The sequence below is a fragment of the Prunus mume genome, linkage group LG3 (assembly GCF_029339155.1).
Source record: "Prunus mume cultivar Tortuosa linkage group LG3, ASM2933915v1, whole genome shotgun sequence".
NCBI lineage: Eukaryota > Viridiplantae > Streptophyta > Magnoliopsida > Rosales > Rosaceae > Prunus > Prunus mume.
In genome coordinates, this window is record NC_142700.1 from 12,601,997 (window position 1) to 12,629,875 (window position 27,879).

General features: G+C 35.4%; 3 protein-coding genes across 5 annotated transcripts; all 3 read left to right on the plus strand.

Moving 5' to 3' along the window:
• The first annotated feature begins 47 nt into the window (after window positions 1-47).
• LOC103326093 (protein DJ-1 homolog B-like) lies at window positions 48-3,790 on the plus strand. The gene is made up of 8 exons (XM_008228301.2): window positions 48-254; window positions 353-553; window positions 1,124-1,273; window positions 1,399-1,581; window positions 1,771-1,851; window positions 2,287-2,487; window positions 2,582-2,722; window positions 3,373-3,790. The coding sequence occupies exons 1-8, from the start codon at window positions 90-92 to the stop codon at window positions 3,577-3,579; spliced, it is 1,329 nt and encodes a 442-aa protein (XP_008226523.2). The 5' UTR covers window positions 48-89; the 3' UTR covers window positions 3,580-3,790.
• A 6,090-nt stretch (window positions 3,791-9,880) lies between these two features.
• LOC103326094 (protein DJ-1 homolog B) lies at window positions 9,881-12,709 on the plus strand. 2 transcript variants are annotated; one of them, XM_016793193.2, is made up of 8 exons: window positions 9,881-10,030; window positions 10,133-10,330; window positions 10,917-11,066; window positions 11,154-11,336; window positions 11,524-11,604; window positions 11,802-12,002; window positions 12,093-12,233; window positions 12,329-12,709. In XM_016793193.2, exons 1-8 carry the CDS (start codon window positions 10,004-10,006, stop codon window positions 12,533-12,535), a joined length of 1,188 nt encoding a protein of 395 aa, XP_016648679.2. In that variant the 5' UTR covers window positions 9,881-10,003; the 3' UTR covers window positions 12,536-12,709. The 2 variants fall into 2 exon arrangements, with proteins under 2 accessions (XP_016648679.2, XP_008226524.2); XM_008228302.2 differs by having other exon boundaries at window positions 9,899-10,030; window positions 10,127-10,330.
• A 9,124-nt stretch (window positions 12,710-21,833) lies between these two features.
• On the plus strand, window positions 21,834-27,369 carry LOC103326092 (cold-responsive protein kinase 1-like). Of its 2 annotated transcripts, none has more exons than XM_008228299.3 (8): window positions 21,834-22,141; window positions 22,261-22,336; window positions 23,279-23,401; window positions 24,186-24,292; window positions 24,427-24,637; window positions 24,714-24,951; window positions 25,392-25,542; window positions 26,723-27,369. In XM_008228299.3, exons 3-8 carry the CDS (start codon window positions 23,329-23,331, stop codon window positions 27,107-27,109), a joined length of 1,167 nt encoding a protein of 388 aa, XP_008226521.2. In that variant the 5' UTR covers window positions 21,834-22,141; window positions 22,261-22,336; window positions 23,279-23,328; the 3' UTR covers window positions 27,110-27,369. The 2 variants fall into 2 exon arrangements, with proteins under 2 accessions (XP_008226521.2, XP_008226520.2); XM_008228298.3 differs by having other exon boundaries at window positions 21,835-22,141; window positions 24,177-24,292.
• Window positions 27,370-27,879: the final 510 nt, after the last annotated feature.

Here is a 27,879-nt window from a genome sequence, read left to right on the forward strand (position 1 = left end):
AAGATTGAAAATCCTCCATATCCATAGCTTCACATAACCCGGAAGCCATTGAGACATTCTAGAAGCACCGCAAAACCTCCGGAGGCCAAATGGCATTGTGTCACTTGACCCCTCCACGCTCGTTTCTCTTGGGCTCGTCTCCTTCTTATTATATATCCAAACTCAAATTGAAACCAACAATCCCTTCTCTCAAAAAGCGCTTCTTCTCCTTCTCAATCTCAGCAGCAATGGCTTCTGCTTCTCCTGCTAAGAAGGTAATGACCACCGCAGCTGAACTTAAGCTCTTTTTCTGATTTTGACAATTTTTTGTTTGTGTTTGTAAGAGTGAGATTGACTGTGAAAGTGGAAGCAGGTTTTGGTTCCAATTGCGAATGGCACGGAGCCGATGGAAGCGGTGATCACCATCGACGTTCTGCGTCGAGCTGGAGCCGATGTTACTGTGGCTTCTGTGGAAAAGCAGCTTCGCGTTGAAGCCTGCCATGGCGTTAAGATCATCGCTGATGTTTTGATTTCCGATTGTAGCAAAAGCGTCTTTGATCTCATCACGCTACCCGTACATACTCTCTTCTATCTATCTCTGTGTCTCACTGCATATATGTATGTGTTAATGTTTGTGTTAGTGTCTCTGTCTCTGTTTGTGCTAATATTACCTCTCCACAAAACTATATTGGAAAACAACTTGGATTTTTGAGTGAGTCTTTGTTTCCGTTTACCTTGTGATGGACCTGGAGAGGCTAAGAGTTATGCTTACTTAAAGCAGCTGTATTTAGTTTTTAGAGTGTAGGCTTTTTGGTTGCTCATGCCCAAATGACCATAGGTTTATACATTAGATTACATATGTCACCAAATGGCACTATTTTATTTCCAAGCAATGTCCCAATGCACCCCCAAACTGCCTATTAAAGGGATGTTTTCGTGATGCCATCCATAACATATCAGGGTTGGAGGAACTCTTGTTATCTTCGTTTGCTTGTATTATTCCATCTCTTTAGCTTCTCTGATTGTGATTTATTGCTTGATTATTACAATGTGCCGACTCCTTTTTAGTATAGTTCCAATTGAATTTGAATTATCTTTTTTTTTTTTTTTTTTTGGTGTGTGTGTGTGCGCGCGCGAGCTACAGGGAGGCATGCCAGGTGCTGCCAATCTTAAGAATAGTGAGGTTCTGGAAAGCCTGGTGAAGAAGCAGGCCGCAGATGGGAAGCTCTATGCCGCGATCTGTGCTTCACCTGCAGTGGCATTTGGGTCATGGGGTGTGTTGAAGGGACTGAAAGTAAGATCTCTAAGCACCTGCCAATATTTCATTATTTGTTTTGCATAATAAAATTATGATTAGTGTTTCTTACGGTTCCTGAAATGACTAAATCTGAACTTGTGGGCTGTATTGGTTTTTGACAGGCAACTTGCTATCCATCATTTACGGATCAGTTAGCATCTAGCGCAACTACTGTTGAAGCAAGAGTGCAGGTGGATGGCAAAGCTGTGACTAGTCGTGGACCTGGTACTACCATGGAGTTTGCTGTTGTGCTGGTTGAACAATTGTATGGGAAAGAAAAAGCTGATGAAGTATCTGGGCCACTGGTATATACTTCTCAATATCCTTCTTTTTGGCTGGTTGTCATTCTACTGGTGGCTTTATTGTCAAGTGATTTCAAGGCTGTTCATTGTCTGGAAAAATGAAAATAAATATGATCTGCTATGATCTGGCTTTCACCTGTTGCCTTTAATTCAAGGCTTGTGATGCGTGTGTAACTGCATTTTTGTACTTAGGTCATGCGTTCCAACCATGGGGATGAATATATCATAACTGAGCTAAACCCAGTTGAGTGGACTCCCAATGATTCCCCAAAGGTAAACATTTGACTTTATTGTATATTTCTTATTGGGGCATTGCCTGCTGTTAATTTAATTTTTTGGGCTTTTGTTGGTTCACTTTTTAGCGAAGGACAATATTTGAAAACAATATTGTGTGTGGATTACTTTGTCTACTTGTGTTGGGCGGCTTTAAGTAGCTTTAGTGAAAGTTGCATTCAGATGGGGGAAGCCCAAAAAAGGGGAAAAAAGAAGTAGCTATACTGGAGTGCTCTACTTGGTACTAGTGATATGCACATGCAAATTTGCCTAGGATTATTTCAGGTTTCCACAAGTAACCTTTGAATTGAGTGTGTTGGTAAAAATTTCACAAATGAGCAACGATAATTTGTGACATGACAGTAAGAATTATTGATTTAAAAAGGTGCTATATAATGTAGTTTATAAATTTTTTCGTGTCTCATATTTTTTTAGATTCTTGTACCTATTGCAAATGGCACAGAGGAAATGGAAGCTACTATAATCATTGATATTCTACGACGAGCGAAAGCAAATGTTGTGGTGGCCTCTGTAGAGGATCAACTAGAAATTCTTGCTTCTCGCAAAGTTAAACTGGAGGCAGATGTGCTCCTTGACGAAGCTGCCAAACTTTCATATGACCTAATTGTTTTGCCTGTAAGTCGGGTTTCAATCCAGCTCACTGCTGTTTAGCCATTACTATTTACCAATTCATCAGCCTAACCTTTTTTTTTTTTTTTTTTTCTTTCAGGGTGGACTTGGTGGTGCCCAAGCATTTGCAAAATCAGAAAAGCTCGTGAATATGTTAAAAAAGCAGAGGGTTTCACAGAGACCTTATGGAGCGATATGTGCCTCCCCAGCTCTAGTTTTGGAACCCCATGGCTTACTCAAGGTATGCCCTATAAAATGTTTTGAGAACTTTCTATTCTCCTTAAATGGACCACTCCCCTGACTTTGAGACCTTCACTAACGTTGCACAACCCTGACAATCACATGTACAATTGTGTGCAACTCCATTAACACTGCCCAATTCTTACTGCAGCTCGTTGGGTTCTGGAGTGTACTAACTGGAACTACTTTATAGTCAATTCACTGAGCCATTCTGCTTCTTGTATTGTATAAACCCATAACAACAACTTATTTCTTTCCAAACCTTATATTTCTCTATCTATGCTGTTAGAATTTCATGTTGTTGACCAATGAGTTGTTAGTCCAGTGGTTGGGACTCTAGTTGGGCCCTGGCATGTGGTCAGGGGTTTGACTCTCATCAAGGTACCTATCTAGCAATTTGCTAGTGTTTCCTGCTCCCAAAAATTGTAGGGTTCGGCAGTGGGACCTAGTTTGGAAGCTGAGTCACCATAGTCGACAAAGTGGAGTTCTTGGTTTAAAAATAATAATAATAATAATAATTTCATGTTATTGACAGTGTCTGCATTTTGAAACATTTTGAAATAACTACTTTTTATGTTCTTCCCCTTTAGTGTTTGTTATTGTTAATTGTTGCTGCATCCAGTTGTGAATTTTGGTTTTCCTTTGATTCAGGGCAAAAAGGCCACTGCGTTCCCAGCAATGTGCGACAAGCTGTCAGATAAAAGTGAAATCGAGAACAGGGTAGTGGTTGATGGCAACCTCATCACCAGCAGAGGACCAGGAACTTCCATTGAGTTTGCTCTAGGAATTGTTGAGAAGTTTTTCGGGCGCCAGAAAGCAATTGAGCTTGCTAAGGTAATGCTTTTCGTTCACCCTTAGAGTTTTTCGTTTGCGTATAATGTGTACGTCCTTACTTTTGGGACACTACAAGCGAAGGCAGAAGGCTTGAGTCATATTTGAGTATGAATCCTTTGTGAGGTTATGTTCAAGATTTTGTATATAAATAAATGTGTAAACGACAGAATTATGATAAAGCTATGGTTAGTGTCTGTAATTTCACTGTCTAGAAAAGAGTTTACTTTTCATATTATTATCTTTCTTTTTAAACAAAAAGTACAGCTAACCTTAGCCAAAGTCTGATACCTAAACCTCTCGCTCGAGTTGTACTTGAAACCCTTCTTAGTACTACAATTTGGCTAAAACAGCACTTCTTAGCATACACCCCAGACGTTAATGGTGTTTTTGGGCCGCATGCAGTAGAATGTCTTTAGCAGTAGGATTATATATTTTTTCTTATACTTTTTATATTTACTCGAACTAGTTGGCATTGGAATTACTAAGTGTCTGCTAAGTGCCAATCTCCTCAAAAATACAAATTAAAAATTCAAGAACTTGATCTATTGAGTTGAAGTTATGAAATAAAGTGGCTGCTAGCCAAGTGCCCATCTCCTCAAATAGGATAAGAAGGAAAAACGAAGTCTTTGCATTCCTTCGAAAGGAATATACAATAGTTGAGGAATGTTCTGTAATGGGACAACTTGACGTATTTCATTAATCCGTTTAATTAAGGGAGTTGATTTTCTCACTCCTTTTTTGTTTACTTAGGGCCCGTTCGGTATCATTTTCAAGGGCCATTTTCTGTTTTTGTTTTTTGTTTTCACGTGAAAACGTGTTCGGTGGGTTGTTTTGAGAAACAAGCTGAAATTGTTTTCTGAGAATGAAAACGAAAGTATGAGTAAATGTTGAAAACGCCAGAAAGTCGTTTTTGTTTTCGGCGTTTTTGTTTTCAATCTCTCCGAATCAAAGCCAACTCTCCTCCGTCACTTGAGCAAACAATCCAATCAAATTATATCCAAAACAATCAAATCTCCTCCTTCCAACCATAATCAACCCCAAAATTTCTAGAAAAAAAAAACTCATAATCACACAAATCTGCAACTAAGAAAAAAAGACAGAGAGGAAGAAGAAAAGAAAAAAAAGGGGAAGAAAAAGAAGAGAAAGAATCAGAAAGAGGGAAAAGAAGGGAAAGGGAAAAAGAGAGAGAGAGAGAGAGAGAGAGAGTTGCAGAGGGAGAGATGAGAGAAACCAGCCACCACATACCCAGCTCAACCACCATCACCACCCAATCTAACCACCACAACCATTAATTAGTGGAACCGGAGAGATGGGTTGATGGGATTCATGTAATGGAAGGAAGGAGGAGTGAGTGAAAAAGAAGGAAGGAAGAAGAAGAGAGAAAGTAGAGAAGAGGAAGAAGGAAACAAAAAGGAACGGGTCTGGGAAGAAAAGAGGAAGAATAGAGGAAGAAAGAAAGAAAGAAAAGGAGAAAAAGGAGAAAATAAAAAATAAAAAAGAAAGGAGAAAAAAGATAGTTTTATCTTTTAAAAAACAATAGAATTTTTCATTTGTTAAATTATACATTTTTAAAAATATTTTTTCAAAACAGAAATTAGCAAAAATACCCTTGAAAAATAATTCACATAATATTATTCTCAATTTGTACTACCAGACATATTTTCATTGTTTATAATAATTTTAGCCTCTAAAAATATCAGAATTTTAAAAAAAGTAGAACTGAAATTAGTAAAAATACACATGAAAAACAATTGTACTACCAGACACGTTTTCATTGTTTTTGTTTTCTAAACAAGTTTTCTAATTATCTACCAGACGCATTTTCATTTCCTAAAAATGCAAATTTGTTTTCTTGTTTTCATTCTCTGAAAATATTCTCAGAAAACATTCTCCAAAACGCTTACTGACGCCCTTATATTCTCTTTTGTTTTTTGTTTTTAATACTTTTATAATTACAGTGTAACGAAAAGGGAGTGGAAAAATCACCACCCTTAATTATCCGTTTAACAATAAAACATGTCAAGTCATGGAGTGGAAAAATCACCACCCTAAATTGATTCATTGTATGTTGAAATTCAAACGTGTTTAGTACACAAAATTCATTTCTATATTAACGATGCCCAAAAAAAAAAAAATTTGTCAAAGGAAAAGATTTCATTACCAAATTATATCGACTGTTGCAACAAGTGGGAAGATCTTTTCGTTAACTTGACTTTTTCCAGGTGCGTGCAATATTTTCTCAGTCCGAGTTCATGCATATGTGAAGTGGTTTTTTGTTTTTTCCTTCTTTTGGTTGTAAAATATCACCAATTATGTGGTGGTTTACTTGTGACCAATAGGTAATATTTTATTAGTTAATTTCTTTAAAATTGGGGAATTTAAGGGTAGCATCCAAGTAACTTTTAACTATTATATAAAAGGAAAATGCTAGGTTTATCACATTTTTCATACCACAATTGTACCATCTCTCTAATAGAGGTGGGCCTCATTGTATTGGTGGGCTCCACCTCTATTAGAGAGGTGGTACAATTGTGGTATGAAAAATGTGGTAAGTCTAGCATTACTCTAGAGATAAAGAAAAGACACTCAATTTTATCTCAATTTTTTTTTTTTTATCAAATCAAAATTTTTTGTTTAGAACTGTATGGGTGGGAGAAATGTAAATTTGTTATTTTTATTCTAATTTTTAAGTTTGTTCTCTTCATTTTACCCTCGTTTAATAATTCATTTTTCTTTTAAAATTTTAGCTAAGCAAGGCATTTGTTGGAAGAGATTTTCTATTTAAACTTCACACCTCTTTGTGTTCATCTCATGTTCTAAGTTCACTCTAACATCTAATTTAAATTTTCACAATTTTTAAGAAAACCCCATTATCTTCCCAAACTACCCTTAAATGTACCCTAAGCATAAGAAATAAAAGAGTTTTTCTATTTAAACCCCATACTTTTCTTTGTTCACTCAAATACTTAAATAATTAAACAATATTTGTAGTATACATGAGATTTTGTTGTTTTCACAAGGCTGTTTTTATCATGTGATTAGATCATATGGAAAATTGTAGTTTGTTTGGTTTTGTTTTGTGATGACAGTTAAAACCAATGACGACAACATCTTATTTTATATTTTATTCAATGGAAAATGTCAATTATCAAACATTGTTAAACCAACCCTTGTATCAAACTCAACACATAATATCAAATTATCTTATTTGCATAATGTGGCTTATTTTAATTGCTTAGTAAAAAGGTTAACTAGAGGTGTGTGGTAGGGTTCGAACTTCAGACCATTGATATGCAAGTTAAGACCTTTTTTTATTGGACTAGACTCTATTAGCAAAGGATACTTCATGTTTAAAACTTTATAAAATTTTACAAAACCCAATAGGTAGGATGAAAATAAAACTATTGTGACAAAACATCTAATAGTGAGAGATCAATATACATCTGTACATCAAATGAATTGATAAGCTCTTTCCAATTGTCAGTGTGATCTCGATATGGACTATACCAATCAAATACTTTGAGGTTGGAATTGTTTAGTTGTGTCCAAAATACTTTCTATTCTGGTACCATGACTTGGAGTAAAAGTATTTTGTTGTGATTGCCACAAAAAAAAAAAAAGAAAGAAAAAAAAAAAGAACTCCAATTAAGGATTATTATGCTATAGACCACATTAGAATTCCAAGAGATTGCTTTGATCCATTACAGTAATTCAATAAATTTCTGGTTGTCTTTTGTGTACAATAATTCAATAAAATTGGATGCATGTGTTGAGCAACAACTTGAGTACAAATAGTTTTATCAGAATTCAGAAATAATATTGCATGAGAGAATATACTCTAGCACAGGCAGCTCTGCATTCTCCAATGTCTGGACATTCCGTATGTCATTTATCCAATAGACAAACACTACAAACTATAGAAAAAAAATCATATATCTAAACTGAATAGTGGGGAAAAAGATGAAGAAGGCACCTATTTTTTGAGAAGAAGATGAAGGTCCTATGTTTGCCGCAAGACAGACGGACTCGCTAACTATTACAGTATATCGTTTACTGTCGATGGAAAGAGATCCTAGATCAAATAAAGATTTCTAAATTAGAAATTAAATGGGGAGATATTTATTGCATTGTAGACAAGAAGGTGCAATTTACCTTGGCAAGACCAAATTTCACTTACACAAAGGTACAATAATCATCTACTGTTTACTTTTGAGCATATAAGAAGTTAAGTAAATATAAAATTTTAAATCAAAAATAAAAAAAACCAAGCAATCAACGAAGGGAAGAGAATAAGATCATTATAGCCAAGCAATCAACAAGCCTTTCCATTAGGTCATACATAGATTTTAAAGAAGTAGACTCCTCAATGTTCTACATCGTTAAAAGAGAAGAGTAATTTGGCAATATGATTAAGAGGAGTTTGTATTTTTCTAAAACTTAATATGAAGAGTGGTGCGGTGTGCGTATAGATGTATTAGGGTTAAGTATTAAGTTGGATTACCGTTTTTGTCTTTTTACACAATTATAAAACTTACAGCTTAATAATTTAAATATTGGAGTGAACAAAGAGAAGTGTGAGGTTTAAATAGAAAATATCCCGTTGGAATAACTTTTGACAAATAGATGAAGACTTATGTTGCATAAAGTTAAGCACGGGATTGACCGAAAAAACAGTTGAGCACATGTGAGCGATTTTTCAAATTAATATATTGATCATTAATGTATGCGTGACTCGTATTTCATCAACAATCAAAGATTTCTTACGCACTCTCTTACGTACTTACCTTCACAAAACCTTTTGTGAAAGTAACACAAAATTTGCACTCTTTTATTCACGTGGAGCTTGAAGTTTCTTCTTTTTGCTATAAAATAATTGGGAGGGATCAAATATAAAACACAAATAATATTATATATCAACTTATCTAAACCAAGGTCACACACATCGCCCACGGGTTTAGTAATAGATTAGATGCTGGCCTTCACATTTGACCATGTTCCAATTATTTATTCTAGTAATCATTCGCTTCTTTTAACAATAAAAAAGAACAAGACAAAAAATGGCAAAGCTGGAAAAGTTGGAATCTTATTGCCACAACTTTTGAGAGTTAAAGACTTGAAAAATAATTGGTTTGGATTGTTGAAAATAAAATTTGTTGGACCAAATGTGTCCCTTAACTAATTATTTGAAGCTATTATGATCATTGATATCCTCCATTTCCACACCATAACCCCCAAACTACATTCTAGAAGCAACACGATACCTCTAGAGGCCAAATGGCACCGTGTCACTTGATCCGAGTCATTCTATAGTGAGGATCTAAGAGCATCCAACATGGTTCAATAATTCAATATAATGAACTATTTTTGCATCTATTGAATTGAACTACAGTTTTACTTGCAATGGTACAATTCAATAGCTTCAAAACTAGGACTCTGAAAAGAACAGATTGTACTACAGGCTGAGACCTCGTGAGGTGGAATGAGAACCCCCATATTTCCATTCAATTTACATACTCAAATAACATAATGAGATATTTAGTGATATACCCATTCTTAGCACTAATATTATAGATAAACCCTACACCATTGAATTTCTATAAACCAACTCAAAAAAAAATCCAAAATATGACAGTATACCTTATTGAATTTAATATTGATTATTAAATTACTTTGATGCCTTATTGAGTGTTTTGGGTATTTTATAAGATTTTGGGATTGAGCTTGTTTTAAGAAATTGATGGTAGTTTTGTAATTTATAAGAAGTTAAAAGTCTCTTTGTTATGTTGTAAATGGGCTTTGGGTGTGTTTCTAAAGTCTATTTCATACGAGATATTTTTATAGTTTGGGATCCTATATTGGGTATAATAGTGAATCTCTCTAAAATAAATTAGAGAAATTAAATAACATTAAAAATTGTACCATTTAAATACTCTCAAATAGATTTTTAAAAAGAGACCAATTTTAAATATTATTTGAAAAAAAATTAATTGCTATATTTTTTGAAAAAATCTTGCTTCTGCATGCAAGTCTTTGGTCGCGGGGCCCTCACTAGAAAATTCTTGCACTTGACCCTTCCACGCTCATTTCTCTTGGGCTCATCTCCTTCTTACTTGTAACATCCCACATTAATCAACGGAGAGGAGGTAATGTGCATTATGTGTATATGCCCATCTTCATCTAGCACGATGATTTTTTGGGAGTTTATTAGCTTCGGAGTCATGAGAATTCCGAAGTTAAGCGAGTTGACTAAATCAATATTAAGAAGAGTGACCCACTGAAAAGTTGCTCGTGAGTTTTCAGAAACAAAACCGCGAGGATGGAGAGAGGGGCACGTGAGTTCCTAGAAACTGAGGGCAGAGAGGGGGCCCACACGGTGACATTACTATATATCCAAACTCAAACCCCGAGTCCTCCCAAAAAGCTCTTCTCCTTCTCCATCTCAGCAGCAATGGCTGGTGCTTCTCCTGCTAAGAAGGTAATGACCACCACTATTCAGCTCTTTTTCTGATTTCGACTATTTTGCGTGTTTTTGTGTGTGTGTTTGTAAGAGTGAGTTTGAGTGTGAAAGTAGAAGCAGGTTTTGGTTCCGATTGCAAATGCCACGGAGCGGATTGAGGCGGTGACCATCATCGACGTTCTGCGTAGAGCTGGAGCAGATGTTACTGTGGCTTCTGTGGAGAAGCAGCTTCGCGTTGAAGCCTGCAATGGCGTGATCATCGCTGATGTTTTGATTTCCGATTGTAGAAAAAGCGTCTTCGATCTCATCACTCTACCCGTACATTCTCTCTCTCTCTCTCTCTCTCTCTCTCTCTATATATATATATATATGTATGTATCATTGTGTTTGTTTTAGAACTTTGAATTTTGCAGCTTGTTTGGTTGCTGACAAAAGTAGACGTGAAAATGAAAATTTCTGCTAATATTACTTATTACTTCTCCACAAAACAAGAAAACACAAGAATATTGTGGAATAAAATTGGGATTTTTGAGTTTGTAGTTCGCGATTGAGAGCAGATAAAAGTGAATTTTGTTGAGTGTAGGTTTTTGGTTGCTCATGCCCATTGACCTTAGATATATGCATAAGATTACATATGTTGCTTAATGGCACTAATTTATTTTCCGAGCAATGTCCCAATGCACGCTCAACTGCCAATTAAAGGGATGTTTTCGTGTAACTTTGATGTCATCCATAACATATCAGGGTTGGAGGAACTCTTATTATCTTTGTTTGCTTGTATTATTCCCTCTCTCCAGCTTCTCTTATTGTGCTTTATTGCTTGCTTATTGCAATGTGCTGACTCCTCTTCAGTTTCGCTCCAACTGAATTTGAATTTATCTATTTTATTTTTTTTGTGCTACAGGGAGGTGTTCTAGGTGCTGCCAATCTTAAGACTAATGAGGTTCTGGAAAGCTTGGTGAAGAAGCAGGCCGCAGATGGGAAGCCCTATGCGGCGATCTGTGCTTCACCTGCAATGGCATTTGGACCATGGGGTGTGTTGAAAGGACTGAAAGTAAGATCTCTTAGCACGCACCTGCCAATATTTCATTATTTGTCGTGTATGCATATTAAAATTATAAATTGCATTGGTTTTTGACAGGCAACTGGCCATCCATTATATATGGAGCAATTAGCATCTAGCGCAATCGCTGTTGAATCAAGAGTGCAGGTGGATGGCAAAGCTGTGACTAGTCGTGGACCGGGTACTGCCATGGAGTTTGCTGTTGCGCTGGTTGAGCAATTGTATGGGAAAGAAAAAGCTGATGAAATATCTGAGCTCCTGGTATGTACTTTCTCAATATCCTTCTTTTTGGCTGGTTGTCATATTCTACTGGTGGATTTCTTGTCAATTGATTTCAAAGCTATTCGTTGTCTGGGAAAATGAAAATAAATATGATCTGCTATGATCTCGGTTTCACCTGTTTCCTTTGGGCTTGTGATGCGTGTGTAACAGTATTTTTTGTACTCAGGTCATGCGTTCCAACCACGGGGATGAATACATCATAACTGAGCTAAACCCAGTTGAGTGGACTCCCAATGATTCCCCAAAGGTGAACATTTGATTTACATATGCAAATTTGCCTAAGATTATTTCAGGTTTCCACAAGTTACCTATGAATTGAGAGTGGTAGTAAAAATTTCGCAAATGAACAACGATAATTTGTGGCATGACAGTAAGAATTATTGACTTGACTTAAGGTGCTATATAATGTAGTGTATAAACTCTGTCGTGTGTGTTATCCTTTAGATTCTTGTACCTATTGCAAATGGCACAGAGGAAATGGAAGCTGTTATGATAATTGATATTCTACGACGAGCGAAAGCAAATGTTGTGGTGGCCTCTGTAGAGGATCAACTAGAAATTGTTGCTTCTTGCGAAGTTAAACTGGAGGCAGATGTGCTCCTTGACGAAGCTGCCAAACTTTCATATGACCTAATTGTTTTGCCTGTAAGTAGGGTTTCCAGCTCGCTGCTGTTTACTATTTACCAATTGATCAGACTAACCCTATTGTTTTTAATTTTTTTTTTTTTCTTTCAGGGTGGACTTGGTGCCTCCCCAACATTTGCAAAATCAGAAAAGCTCGTGAATATGTTAAAAAAGCAGAGGGATTCACAGAGACCTTATGGAGCGATATGTGCCTCCCCAGCTGTAGTTTTGGAACCCCATGGCTTACTCAAGGTATCCCCTATAAAATGTTTTGAGAACTAACCATTATGCTTCTTGCATTGTACAAACTCATCACGAGAACTTATTTTATTTTCCTTTCAATCCAGGGGAAAAAGGCCACAGCGTTCCCCGCAATGTGCGACAAGCTGTCAGATAAAAGTGAAATCGAGAACAGGGTAGTGGTTGATGGCAACCTCATCACCAGCAGAGCACCAGGAACTTCCATGGAGTTTGCTCTAGGAATTGTTGAGAAGTTTTTGGGGCGCAAGGAAGCAATAGAGAGTGCGAAAATAATGGTTTTCGTTCATCCTTAGAGTTTATATTCACGTATAATGTGTATGTCCCTACTTTCAGGACACTACTAGCCAAAGCGGAATGCTGGATTCATCTCTGAGTATGAATCCTTTGTGAGGTTATGTGCAAGATTTTGTATATAAATAAATGTGTAAACGACTGAATTATGATAATGCTATGGTTAGTATCTATAATTTCAGTGTCTATAAAAGAGTTTACTTTTCATATTAATTTTTGTTTCTTTTTAAACAAAAGTACAGCTAACCTTAGCCAAACAGCACTTCTGTTCTGTACAAGGAAAAAGGGAATGTCTATTTTAGCATACAGTCCAGACGTGAACGGTGTTTTTGGGCCTAAGGCAGTAGAGCAATGTCTTTAGCAGTAGGATTATGTATTTTTTTCTTCTTTTCTTTCTAATATTTACTTGAACTAATTGGCATTAGAATTACAAAGAAAGTGTCTGCTAAGTGCCAATCTCGTCAAAAACACAAATTCAAAATTCAAGAACTTGATGTATTGAGTTGAAATTATCAAAGAAAGTGGCTGCTAAGTGCCCATCTCCTCAAATAGGATAATGAAAAAGAAAATATCCATTTATAAGACGCAAGACAAGTTTCCTTTCATTTGAAAGGAATAATACAATATTTGAGGAATGTTCTGTAATAGGACAACTTGACATGTTTTCTGACAGACTTTAAATTGTATTAAGCATTCGCTTTTTTGGTTTTTTAGGATATTTTCTTTTGAGAGATGTGATAATATATTAAACTCACACACATTATATGGATATTAAGACTCGAATTCAAGACATTTTCTAAAGAAATCATTGCTCCAAACTACTACATTAGTGAGTTTTTCACTATTAAGCATCAATTTAATTAACGGTTTAACAATAAAACATGTCAAACTATCTAGTCAGGGAATGTTGCAAAAATAATTTTAATATTGTAAAGAAGATGTCATGGTGTTTTGAAATAACAAAAGTATCCCTAGATGATAGCTACCTAGTTGCGAGTTGTTTAAAAGTTTTTAGCTTAAACTAAGCAACCCAGTTTTGACCAAACAACCAAAAACAAAGAAACCTAAAAGCACTCCAATCAATCAGATTTGTTTAATTTATTTTGGGCGTAAATTGATAAAATTGATTAATTGTTTGTTGAAATTCACACGTGTTCTGTACAGAAAATTCATTTATATATATATATATATCCAAAACTTTTTATTATTATTATTATTATTATATATATATATATAAAGGAAATCAACATTTCATTACCAAATTTATAACGACATTTGCAATAGGGGAGCATTTTTGCGCACCACTTTAACTTAAGGTGTACCATCGTTATCATTCTCAACACTTGATACATATCAATGGGCATAATTATAGTTAACTATTTGCTTGTATTTATAAAACTATGGACATACGTTCAAGTATTGAGAAAAATAGTAATAATACACATTAAGTCAAAGTAGTGAGTGAAAATATTTCACACAGTACGCGGAAAGATCTTTTCATTAGCATATCTTTTTTTTCCAAGTGTATGCAATATTTATTATTAATTCAAGCCTTTTGGCTCACGTGGGCGTCAATGCACTTTTCCAAATTATTTATACTAATATTTTATTGTTACTAGTTTCTCAGTCCGAATTCATGCATATGAGAGCATTTCCAGTAAAGGGCCTTTGGGGGGGGAGGGGGGGCCAAGTTCAAAATGGTGTTTTCAGCAACAAAAATCTGTCAGAGCAAGGTGTGGGCCTCAGCAAAAAAAATCAGCCTAAGCTAGCCCTTGGGGAGGTTCAGCTCGAGTAGCAAAACTCGTTTTGGCATGACGTCACGCTGTTTAAAATTTTTAACCTTAAAAAATTTGACGCGCCTGCTACAGTGACCCCCAACGGGTCTGTTCTACGTGGCATCCACACGAGCTGTCCGATCCACTTTATTCCAAATCCAACGGCAGCCATTTTTCGCGAATAAAAAAATGAAAAAAAAAAAATCGAAACTCGCACCCAACGGCTCTCTTCCACGTGGCAATGCTCTGGGCACTCCGATTCCTTTCATTCCAAATCCAACGGCAGCTGTTATTCTGCCCAAAAAAAACATGAAAAAAAAAATCGAAAAAAATTTGAAAAAATACCCAAAAAATACTGATTTTTTTTTTCCTATAAATACCAACCAATACTCTTCACTTTTAACACCAACTCTTCATACATTTTCTTCTCATTCAACCATTATTCACTTAGTAGTCAATATTTTTTTCACTTTGAAATTGAATTTTTCTAGAAAAATTTATGGGTTCTTCTAGTGAAACTGGAGGGGCATGGAGCGTCATGGAAGATGTTAGCTTGTGTGAGTCTTGGCTCTACATTAGTCATTGTCCCGTAACGGGCAATGAGATGAAATTATGTCATATGTGGAAAAAAATTCATCATGATTTTTGTGAAAGGGTAATTGATTCGACCCGTACAGATCAGGCACTATCTAGTAGGTGGAAAATTCTTAACAAAGAGTTGGCGAAATGAAGGGATGCCTTGGCAAAGGCGATGGACAACCATGGAAGCGGGGAAAACCTTACCAGTTAGGTAAATTATTTGTAATTTTTGTTTTATTAATTTCTATGTCATATTAAATTTTTTTAAAATATTTCTTGCAATTTATATATTTTGTTAATATTTCTTGTATTTCCAATATTAATATGAATGTTTGTTGCAATATTTAAATTTTGTTTTGCATTTCTAATAAATTGTTAAAGTTTCTTGTATGTCCATTATTTTTTTTTATACTTGTTGCATTGCCAATAATTTTTAAAGTTTCTTGCATTTTCATTTCTTTTTATAGACTATACAAGCACAAATGTTTTTTGGTGCTACTGGGCAAGGAAAAAAAAAATTTAACCATACCCATTGTTGGGAGGTGGTGAAGAATTGTAAGAAATTCCAAATTATTCCAACGGGTCCGATGGTAGTCTTGAACGAGATGTCACTCCATGAGACACCGGCATCGATTCACCTATGGATTCCCCGATGAGTCAAGACTCACCTATCGAAAAGGAGCCGAGGCCTATTGGGAGGAAGGCGACGAAGGCGAAGAGAGGGAGTAATTCTACCAAGTCATCATCTAAATTTTTGGAGGAACTTTCAAAGATGCAAGCCATGAGAATTGAAATGGACATGAAACAACAAGAGCACGATAGGGCAATTGATGTAGAAAATGCAAAAGAAACGGAGTATGTACGCCAACAAAGGGAGTATGCACGCCAAGAAAGGGAGTATGCACGCCAAAAAAAATTGAAAATAAGGATCGGGAAACAATGGCCATGGATACAACCCATATGTCCCCTGAAACAAAACAATATTGGAAGCTAGAACGAAGGGATGTTATGAGACGAAGACTTTTTCGTGACGATGGACCTAGCAACACGGATTGGTTAAATGATCAAAACAATTAAGTTAGTTTGCTTGCCTTTCATTTCAGTGTACCATTAAATTAGTTTGCTTGCCTTTCATTTCATTGTATTTTTTTGTTTAAAAAATTAGTGGTAATTCATGTATTTTATTTTATGAGTTGTATTGATTTTCTTGTAGTGAATGAAGAAAATATTCAACAAAATTCCTTTTTATTCAAAACATTCCATACATAAAAAGCAAACCACAACCAAAGAATAAAAAATAAACAAATCATAACAAAAACATAAAAAAACAACAAAGCATAACTAAAAATACAACATAAACATAATGCACTAAAAAAACATCTTTACTTGACTTCATTGACCTTCATTGCCTTTCACCGCCCACAAATACTCCATCAAGTCAACTTGACGGTGTTCATGAATATACGACGATTGCATCTCCGTGTAGCGCTCAATCATACGATGCATGAAAGTACCGTCTCTAACCAACGGATCATGCTGCACTGGTTCTCCATTTGGCCCCATAGGTTTTTCATAAATTCGTGTTAAGGTCGTGTTCATGGGATCTGGTTCATACACTTCATCAACATCGTAATCATACTCATCTTCAACAATCATGTTGTGGAGGATGATACAAGTCATCATTATACTTCTGAGCACCTCCTCGTCAAATAGACGTGCGTCGCTCCTGATAATAGCCCACCGAGCTTGAAGGATACCAAAGCACCTCTCCACATCTTTTCTGTACCCCTCTTGATAGGCAGCAAAAAAAATTTCCTTCTGGGATCGGGGATGTGGAATTGATTTCACAAATGTTGTCCATCTCGAGTAGATACCATCAGCTAGATAATACCCGTTCTGATAGACGGTATTATTGACTTGATATGTGATATTTGGGCATTCACCTCTCAAAATATCATTGAACACCGGGGATTGACCCAGGACGTTCAAATCATTTTGAGAGCCGGCAACTCCAAAGAAGGCATGCCAAACCTAAGTATCAAAACCAGCAACTGCTTCGAGGATGATGTTTTTCTGCCCTTTCCGATTACCATAATCCCCTTGCCAAGCAGATGGACAATTTTTCCATTGCCAGTGCATGCAGTCAATGCTACCAATCATTCCAGGAAATCTACGAGACTCAGCTTTTTGTAGAAGCCGTTGTAGGTCCTCGGTGTAGGTCTCGCAGTAGTCCCCGGTGTCTGATTTTCCATCGCATCACAAAATCGCACCAAGCTCTCCAAAATAGTGGACTTCTCAATCCGGACAATCTCATCCACCTGATCAGCAGATGACCCATACGCCAACGTTCGTATCACAACTATGAACTTTTGCTCGGGAAGCAGCCCTAAATCTCCAGCACAATTTTTCTTTTGAACAAAGTAGTCATCATAATTGAAAATATCATGCATGATTTTATTGAACAAATGAGGTTGCATTCTATATCTTGCTCGAAAATGAACATCAGAGTACAGAGATTGTGGGATAAAATAATCTTCCAGAAGATTCTTACCTCGAGAATGTCTATATCTGTCCACATTCGATGCCCGGCCTTCTCGTGAATCACGGCGCTCTGGTTTTCTTCCTCCAGCAAAGCAACGGCCACACCAAGTTGCTCATCTAGTTCTCTCTGCGCCATTTTGCTTGCAGCTTTTTTGCGCATTCTTGCTCGCCTTTCTCGCTCTTGTCTATCCAAAACATCTTCCATGTCTGACATTGAGAATGGAGAATGAAATCTAAAATCTGAGAAATGAAATCTAAAATATGAGAAATGAAGATGTAGATAAGATATGGTGTGGGAGGTATGAGCCGAGCCTCTGGTTTTATAGAAAAATTTAGACAGATAGAGATGATACGTGGCGCAATTTTAGAGGATGAAAATCTTATCTGAAATTTGAAATTCAAATGAAATTTGGAATTGGAAATTTATATGGAATTTGAATTTTGAAATGTATATGAAATTCAAATTTTGAATTTATCTCAAATTTGAATTTTGAAATGTATCTGAAATTTGAAATTTATCTGAAATTTGAAACCGAAAATCTTATCCGATATGAATAGTATTGACACGTAGGAATCCAAAAATCTTATCCGAAAATATTATCCAAATTAATTGTTTAAATAAACAAAGTTGTGAAAAAAACAAAAAAATGAATAGTATTTGCCATGGTAAGGGCTAATCACTTGAAACACACATTTGTTGGGAGTTAGAACTACTATTCACGTGAATAAGTGCCTATGGCTCCTCGCCATGACAATGGGCTAACTGGAAGTGCTCTGAGAAGTGGTTTTCTTTTTTGTTTGGTTTTTTTATCACAAAACGTCCCTAACGTTTATGAAATTATCAAATTGCATTTTTAAAGTTTTATTGTATCGTTCATGGTCCCTAAAATTAATATATGTGCTCTTAAATAGTTCATTTATTAAAAAAAATTGTTAAATACAAGGATATAATCGTCAAATCAATCTAAAATTATTATATATAAAAGTTTCTCTCCCCTCTTTCTTTTTTGTTCCCTTTCCTTCTCTCTTCTCTCTCTCCCTTTTTTTTTTTTTTTTTTTTTTCCTTTCTTCCTCTCCCCGAGTTCAGAACTGCAGTGGCGAAGAAGAGGATTGGGAGGGAGATCAAGCTTCTCTTTCTTGGGGTTGGGTTGGGATATTGGTGGGGATTGGGACGGGATCGCCTTTTCAATGTTCTCCTGGGCTTGGGACTGGAATTGGGAGATTTGAAGCTGTTGCTGCTGCTGTTGTCAAGGCAGAGCATGGACAAGTGTTTGCCAACCACTGCTGCGTATTCTTCTTCTTCTTCTTCTTCTGGTTGTGGGTTCTTAATGTTCTGGTCACTGCATTCAGCCATTAATTCTTCTTCAACAAATTCTTATCTCTGAAATTAATTGATTCTTCTTCTTCTTCTTCTTTTGGTAGGGAGGGAGGATTCTTGAGATTCTTGAATCTTTTATATTAATAATTGGATGCAGAGTTGCGAATGAAATGCCTCCTCTCTCCTATATAAATATAGCGATATATATATATATATTTAACAGCCTGCGATAGTCTGTTTCAACTTTCAACTTTGACGATTGATGGAAGAAAGAGGAGGGAGAATACTGAATTGGGGGAGAGGAAGAAAGAAGAAAAAAAAGAAAGAGAGAGAGGAGAGAAGGAAAGTAAATAGAAAAGAAAGAGGGGAGAGAGAAACTTATATATATTTATATATATATATATATTATAATTTTGGATTGATTTGATGATTATATCATTGGATTTAACAATTGTTTTTTGACAGGATGACTATTTAAGAGCACCTATATTAACGTTAAAGATCATGAGTAAAACAAAAAAACTTTAAAGATTTAATCTGATAGTTCGCAAACGTGAGGGACGTTTTGTAATAAAAAGCCTTTTTCTTTTGGTTGTAAATATCACCAATTACGTAGTTGTTTACTTGTGACCAATATGTAATATCAACAATATTTTTTATTTTGTTGTTTTAATTTTTTCTTTTCTTTTTAGGAGTAACAACTGTTTAGAACTCTACGCTTGGGAAAATGTAAATTTTTTGTTGTTATTCTAATTTTTAGTATAGTCTACCATTGTACCCTTGTTTAATAATTCTATTTTCTTTTAAAATTTTAGCTAAGTAAAGGATATTTGTTGGAACCAATGGGATGTTAGTTGGAACGATCCAGGTATTTGGTGTGCTCCCAAGTGGTTCGTATAAACCTCTTTACTTGAGTTTCGCCTTCCTCTTTCTAACTTTGGCGAAAAAAATGGGCATTTGTTGAAATAACTTTTGACAAATAGATGAAGACTTTTTAATGTATAAAGTTAAGCATGCGTAGAGGATTTTTAAAATTAATACATTGATCATTAATGCATGCATGACTTGCATTTCATCAACAATTAGAAATTTTTTCGCACTCCCTTACACTTTCGCCTTCACAAAATCTTTTGTAAAATTAACACTATTTACAAAAATTTCACTCTTATTTATGTGGAGCTAGAAGTTTCATTTTTCCAACAAAAGAAATGGAGGGATTAAATATAAAACAGAAATAATATATATATCAACACCATATATGCTGACCTCTTTGGAGAATATTACAGGAGACAGGCACTGTTATTCCCATTGCTCACCTCCTTCTTTATCCCTCACAATCAAAATTTCAAACCACTCTTGTCCTCAATTGTTTATGGCGAGGATCGCTAATTAAAAATGAAGAAATGATTAGATGCTGACCTTCACATTTGACCATGTTATTTCTTGGAGTAATCATTCACTTCTTTTGACAATTACCAAGAAGAAGAAAAGGGCGAACCTTCATAAGTTGGAACCTTGCCAAAACTTTTGAGAATTAGAATTCCTGAATTTTTGGTTAGGTCGATCAAACCCTTATGTGTATGTACGCATAACTTGTTACTCAAGTTATATATATATATATATATATATATATACAGAGAGCTTCTATTGAGGGATCCTCAAATAAGCTTATTTGAGGGACACCCCTTGTAGGGCCCACTCCGGATTGTATTTCACTAATCCAAACCGTCTATTTTGTAGATACACATTCAAAGATCATCTCTACAAAAAATCATTTGAATCCGATATAATTTGACCATTCAATTGAGTTATTGAAAATTTTAGTACTTTCTTGAAGCACCGTGTTCATTGATTTTGTAGGACCCAATTAGATGTCGAAACGGTTTTCGATTTGTCTAATTTTTTGTAAGGATGATCTATGAATGAAGACCTAAAAAATAGATGGTTTGGATCATTGGAAAAAAAATTGTAGGGTACCCTAAAGGGCGTTCCTCAAATAAAATTATTTGAGGGATCCCTCATCAAATATTTGAGTAAGATCATCAAATATATATATAAAGACGTTCCTCATCAAATACTTGTATTTAGTTTAATAATTTTCCCATAAGTACTTAATTTCATATATAATTAAGCTGCCAAGAGCGACATTTTTATTATTATTCAGAATTGATTTTTAAAATCTGATAGACAAGATTTTCATGCTAAAAAAGGGAGGGGACCTGAGAATGAATAGTAATGTTATTTTTTAAAAGATATGTTAATGGTATGTTGGGACAATGTCTAAGACATGATTGATTATGTTTATACAGCATTAACTAATCAGCTTTCCAAATCTTTACCGTTTATATATATATAATTGCTTTCTGGATCCAGTTGTTAAGATATAATACTGTATGCATGGAGAATATGAATGTTAAATTTCTAACCAATCGAAAATCTCTAACTATTTCATCTATCAAGTGATCTTACTCCTATATATATATGTCATACTTTCATTGAATTCGAATAAATTAACTTTCAAAATATGATGTATTAATTTCAATAAAAAAAATAAGATAATTATATTTTAAATAGTTAAGAGCAATCACTTATGTTCTGTATTCCCTCATCTCGATATGACTTATATAATTGAAATAGACATGTTCAATAAAAAACTTGAAGGAATGAGCAATTTTTGTATTTTCTATTATAATTAAGAAATAAAAACTTGAAATCTGTAGGCCTCAAGTCATTGCTTAATTTCTCTGTTAGGTATTAGTTCTGTTTCATCCCGAAAAAATAAAATAAAATAAAATCTTGTTCAAGCTTTTAAGCATATTGACTTGTGAGTTATGAGTCGTTTAATTGGAAGTTTCCTTTAAAGCAAAAAACAAAAAAACAAAAAAACACCAAAACAAAATAAAATGGTAAAAAAGAAGAAGGAAATTCCAAAATCCGTAGTAAGTCCCATTCCATACCTTGCACGGCATGACAAAGGAGAAAAGTCAATTCCAAATCACAGAAAGCTGTTTTTATTTTTTTTATTATCCAAATTATTTTTGATTTAGACAGTTTGAAAAAAAAAAAGAAAAAGAAAAAAAGAAGCAGAAAGCGAAACACAGCAGTACGAGACGACTATTAACTGCAGCTCTGAAACTAGAGGAACGGAAAGCCATAATATTTTCATCTTCCTCCTCTCTTCTCTCTCTCCCTTCATTTGTGCTGCAATCACCACAAGTGAGGTTCTTCATGTTTGAATTATCTTGTATTCTATCTGGGTTTTACCTGTACCTTTGATGTCTGGTAGCTGAGAGAATGTAAGAAAAGCTTACCTTTGATCTACCCATTGGAAATAAAAAGAAGAAAAAGACTTTGGATCTGTTTCTGGCCTCTTGGTGCTTAAGACCAAAAGAATGGTGTGTTTTTCTTATATAGTTGTTATACTTCTGAGTAAATGAGTTTTAGTTATTTTGATTCAATCAATGAAAAGCTCATAGTTTGACTAATCCAAGTACTTGAATTATGTTGGCATTAGCTTCTGCGTGCAAAAGGACACTTCAAGGTGGAAATATAGCAAAACCCAGGTTCAATTCCATTGGAAAGTTATAAAGGTAATATTCAAGAAACTTATTCATAACCATCATCATCATCTTAATCTTCATTTTCAATTTTGGTGCCTCCTAGATTGATTTATAAGATTTACAGTTGCTCAAACCCATAAATCTCTTCCATTTCTTCAATAATTTCTCTTTTAAATTGCTCCAGAATTATTTTTGTCTTATAATTGAGTTCAATGAGAATTAGAGTGATAGTTCTATTACGAAAATCAAATTTCATGAACTTAAAGGTCTAAGTATTGATATTAGATTGACCTGATGTATTACAGAACTGAACTTGATGGATCTTGAAGGACATTAGATTCTATGCTGTTACTAGGCTGCATTTCCAGACCTTACTGTTACTGGTTGTCCTTGTAATGTTTCCCCTTAACTTATAGATTCTAGCATATAGATTTTAATTTTAATTTTGCTTTTCGTGCCTCAAGTATGGAACACTAAATTTTCAAAAGACAGGCATAGGCTATAGTCAAAACTTAAAATGTGCCATGGATAGATGCACAAACTATTCTTTATCTTTTATGATTATTTATCGAGGTTGTTTCCTATTGGAAAAAGTCCCTTTTTGAACATTTTTTATCTCTTATATACATATGGTAAGGACTATAAGCTAACTACTAAAAAATTAAGTCAAGACTTGTATACGGAAACTACAGTGTGTTTGAGGAGAATGATTTCAGGTAAATATGCGGCTATTGCATATGCAAACATCTTCAATTATTATTGAGGATGAGATTCTGCGGGCTGTCATCTTTCTATTCGAGTTCCTAGGTAGTACATGTTGATTAAAGAGGCCACGTAAATGTGCAGTTCAGATTTCTAAGCTTCGATTTTTGTTAGGGTGTCTTCTTGTTGAAGTCAATGACTAATGCATTTCTCATCAAACAGTTGTAGTTACACGCTGAGAAGATTATGTTTACTTGTGTGCTTTGACAGGGCAAGGATTTTGATTGGTTGGTGATACTGGTCAACATAAAAAGCTGGTGATGACTTGTTTCTCTTTCTTTTTTAGGAAGAAGGCAGCTTCCTCAGTTACAAGGACTGTTGAACTTGATGAAGGTACTGTGGATGTCTTTATTCTGCCGTTCCTTTATTCAATTGTGAACATACTTTCTGTGTCAATGTTAGTTGCTTTGGCACAATGCCAGCTGTCAAATTAGCCGCTCACTGCATTTGTGAAATAGATGACTTTTCTAAGTCATACATAGATCTACCAAATCAGGTGGAGCTTTTTTCTGTGCTAAGTGATTTCATTATATTAATGTTAGTTACTGATTTTTATAAACCGATAATCTGAAGCATGAATGGAATCACCTTTATTCCGAAAAGTTCTAAGTTTGCTGCTATTCGAAGCCTATTTTATCAATTTGCATCCATCCAGATAAATTGTTCTCTTTCAACTTTTTTTATTGATGACCGGGCCTCTTTTCAGAATCTTGAGAACCCTGGCCTTCTCAGCTGGCCACATGGTCATGCTAAATGGACTGTGATCCTTAATTTTGAGTCTGCAGATTGCTTTCTATTTTACTAGATTTTGCTTGATCTTGGGTTAAGGTGTGCTTGTTTTGGCCGTTCTCTTGAATAACTTTAGTACAACTGCACAAATGATTAGTTTTGCTTACTTCCTTCACAGTGTATGCACTCAAGATTTTTGATGCAACCTCGTTTTGTTTACTTTGATTCTATTGCACAAAACTTTGTTAATAAGTCCTTGGCGTTTAACTTAAATTTGGATGTCAGCATTTTCATCAAAAAGGAACCTCGCTTCTTTCAGAGGTTTAGCATTGTATCTTTATCCTACCTAAAAGCTTCTAACAGGGTCCTCTGGGTACAGTGGTTTCAGGCATTTTAAATGTTACTGTGTACACTTACAAGGAACTGCGAATTGCCACTGAGAACTTCAGTGAAGAAAATAAAATTGGTCAGGGAGGCTTTGGCTCCGTGTACAAGGTAACTGCCCTTAGAAAGATATTGCTGATGACTTTTGTGGAATACTTGGTCATGAGCACTTGATTGTGCTAAAGACTTTTTGCTGACGTTTACCTCTACAGGCTGACAGATATTTGTAAAATGTGTTTGATCAGGGAACACTTAAGAATGGCACTTTGGCAGCTATAAAGGTATTGTCAGCAGAGTCTAGGCAAGGGTCCCGGGAATTTTTGACAGAAATCGAGGTGATTGCAAACATTGAGCATGATAACCTGGTTAAGCTATATGGTTGCTGTGCAGAAGGCAATCATAGGATATTGGTTTACGGCTATCTCGAGAATAATAGCCTTGCACAAACACTTCTTGGCAAGTAATATTACTTAGTTCTTATTTGAATAAATTGATTGTGTGAGTAATGACTTACTCTCTCTGTACTTTATAGGTGGAGGCCACAGTAGTATCCAGTTTAGTTGGTCGGCAAGGTGTAAAATATGCATTGGTGTTGCAAGGGGGCTTGCTTTTCTCCATGAGGAAGTTCAGCCCCATATTATTCACAGAGACATTAAAGCTAGCAATATTCTCCTTGATAAAGACCTCTCACCAAAAATTTCAGATTTCGGTCTGGCAAAGTTTATTGCACCCAACTTAACTCATGTTAGCACTCGTGTTGCTGGAACAGCGTAAGTTTTCCAGTTCCAGTTCTACTCTTTTTCAATGTGTTTAAATTTACAGTGGCCATCAGCAAGGGAATGGATGATTGTGGGCCTCAGTCGATTGTAAAGATATAATGTAAAAATTATAGTTTGAAATGTAATGACCAAAAAACAAAATCTATTGTGCTAGTGAAATGTTTGGTATGGGCTGCATGGTGTTCTATGTCAGTCAACAGCGATTTGTTCATGTTGAAGGTTGTTGGAACGTGAATGCAGCCCTAAATTCTGGTTTAAACATTATCATAGATGTCTTCAAATATGTGACCATGATCAGATAATTATACAAATTGACCTTTGAAGTCTTGCCCATAAATTTTCACTAAACTTTTTATCTCCTTTTCTTTTCACTATTACCAGATTACTTGTGATTATGTTGACATACTTGGTTCCCTGTTTGATTTTTGCAGAGGTTACTTGGCACCTGAGTACGCCATACGAGGTCAAGTGACAAGGAAAGCAGACGTCTACAGTTTTGGTGTTCTGACCTTGGAAATTATTTGTGGGAGGTGCAACACAAACAGACGATTACCATTAAAAGAACAATATCTTCTTCCAGTGGTATGAACCTTTCTGAAATATTGTATAATTCTATGAATTAGTATTTGCTTTCATGACTAAATTGAACCCTTTCGACTGGCTTATAGATTTTACTTATATAAGATTTATTACATTAACATGTGTGGGAGTGATGATCCTTGATGAACCTAGTGTGTGAACTTTTTTACTTGAAGTGCTACTAAGCATGAATATTCAGTTCAACTTCACATTCATCTACAAACAGGGTATATTTTACCCAGTAAACTTCTGCATTTCTTTAGATGTACATTCATCTACAAACAGGGATTGTATTTTACCCTATAAACTTCTGCACTTCTTATTCTAGATGTGCAACTTCACATTCATCTACAAACAGGGCTTATATTTTACCCTGTAAACTTCTGCATATTTTATTTTAGATAGCTTTGTGCCCCAGCTCCCCCTCACTGAAACAGTTGCCTCTTTGTGACTGTATCATGTATTCTCTTAAGATTGCTCTTACAGTTGTAGGAGAGGGCAAAAATTAAATTTCTGATTTTCTATGGAAGATGTATTTCCTTTCACAGTGTTCGAATCCTCGAAAGAAAACAGTATAAGAAAGACTAGGCATTTACTCTGTAGTTAAGGTGCACTAGCCTTGCAAGAAAGCTTGCGAATTTCTTGGCCAGCAGTAATGATAAAACTGATGTTAACAACTTTATGGCAATTCTTTTGCTGATTAATGGCACTATAGCACATGTGAAAGAATTGTCATGATCACAACCTTATAACTTTCAAACTTCTTTTGATGGATCTCTTTTTCCCCACCAAATTCTGAATAGTTATATAACCTGGATATTCTAGCTTTCTTCCTTATAATTATTTTAGTTCATCAGAACCGTTTTTTATATAAAATTGTTAATTGACTCAAAACATCATAGATTGACTTGATAGCTAATTACTTTCCTTCAATTTGTGGGGTATCAATATTAATACTAGAACATGGTTCTGAGACTATGTGACATGTTTGTTCATGACTGCACCAGAGCCTCTTGATGAATCCATCAAGCTTCTTTAGGTGCTTATTTTTAGTGAAAACCCTTTACGTTTTTTTTAAGGTTAATGATCTCTATTAGCTATGAAATGGTTGATAATTTTGCAATTTGATAGAATTACTACTAGAATCTTGGGAAGACTTATCAAATAAACGTTTGTGTTGCAGGTATGGGAGCACCATGAGAGGGAGCAGCTGGTGGAGTTAGTAGACACAGCATTGAATGGAATATTCAATGTTGAGGAGGCTTGCAGATTCCTAAAGATTGGTCTTCTCTGCACTCAAGACATGCCCAAGCTCCGACCATCCATGTCTACTGTTGTTGAGATGCTGACAGGTGAAAGAGATGTGAATGAGGAGAAGATATCCAAACCAGGACTGCTTTCTGAATTCATGGATCAGACAGAAGGCCACAGAGATAAGGCCAATGCAAGACCTTCATCTGACACAGTATCTGCCTCAGGGAGGTTTATCAATACATCATCTTCATCAGAAAACATAGCTACTTCATTTGCTACTATGACCTTCAATTCTATATATGACCGAAGCAATTAGGGCAGGCAGAATCTCTTTTTGGTTATTGTCTGGTTTGGCCAAGCAGTCAGCATATTAATTCTTCTAGGTTATCATTTTTTGCTTGGGTATGTCTTGAGTGCATTGGCACACCTGTTAGGGGAACAAGTAGTAATATGCTATGAAAGAATACTTTTGTAGGGCTACAGTCGGTGTAAATGTTTATAATCAATTAACTTTTTCTTTTCCTGCTTTGTAAAGAAAGTTTGACTATATGAACAATCCTTCCACCCCTTTCTTCAGTTCCAGGCATTTTGTGTAGACAGGGCCTCATTTTCTTTCCAAGTTTTACCCGACTCGAACTGCACTCCGAAATAAGCTTCCTACACTCTTTGTAAACTCAGGCACGAGGAGTGCATGAGGCTTACTCAAATTGGAATTTGTTCTAGCTACAAATGGAAATCAGGTCATGGTTGACCAGCAAAGGGGCACTGGAGCCTTCTCATGGCAGCATCTATTTGTGACAGAATCATTTCTCAGCTAAGTTAAATTATTTAATTATATATGATGATGAAGTAATTTTTTGGGTAAGGAGGCATGCCAACTTCAGCTAAGTTTCTTGATTTATGGTGCACACGTCTTCAGAAATGGTTATTCTCTTCACTGGATAATAGAACTGTTGATGAACATTGAAATGGAATCAAGATCATACAAATTTGATGAATTCTGTCTAATCTGATTCCGCTTGAATTCGGATGCGTGGTACGAAATTATGAGGAATCAGGATATTTTGAAGGCATGCGAAAATCAAA

Coding starts and splice junctions, on each gene's coding strand:
- LOC103326093 (XM_008228301.2), top strand. CDS start 90: ATGGCATTGTGTCACTTGACCCCTCCACGCTCGTTTCTCTTGGGCTCG. Junction 1,274..1,398: donor GTGTGTTGAAGGGACTGAAA/GTAAGATCTCTA, acceptor GGTTTTTGACAG/GCAACTTGCTATCCATCATT. Junction 1,582..1,770: donor ATGAAGTATCTGGGCCACTG/GTATATACTTCT, acceptor TTTTGTACTTAG/GTCATGCGTTCCAACCATGG.
- LOC103326094 (XM_008228302.2), top strand. CDS start 10,004: ATGGCTGGTGCTTCTCCTGCTAAGAAG. Junction 11,067..11,153: donor GTGTGTTGAAAGGACTGAAA/GTAAGATCTCTT, acceptor GGTTTTTGACAG/GCAACTGGCCATCCATTATA. Junction 11,337..11,523: donor ATGAAATATCTGAGCTCCTG/GTATGTACTTTC, acceptor TTTTGTACTCAG/GTCATGCGTTCCAACCACGG.
- LOC103326092 (XM_008228298.3), top strand. CDS start 23,329: ATGACTTGTTTCTCTTTCTTTTTTAGGAAGAAGGCAGCTTCCTCAGTT. Junction 24,638..24,713: donor CCTTGCACAAACACTTCTTG/GCAAGTAATATT, acceptor TGTACTTTATAG/GTGGAGGCCACAGTAGTATC. Junction 25,543..26,722: donor AACAATATCTTCTTCCAGTG/GTATGAACCTTT, acceptor TTTGTGTTGCAG/GTATGGGAGCACCATGAGAG.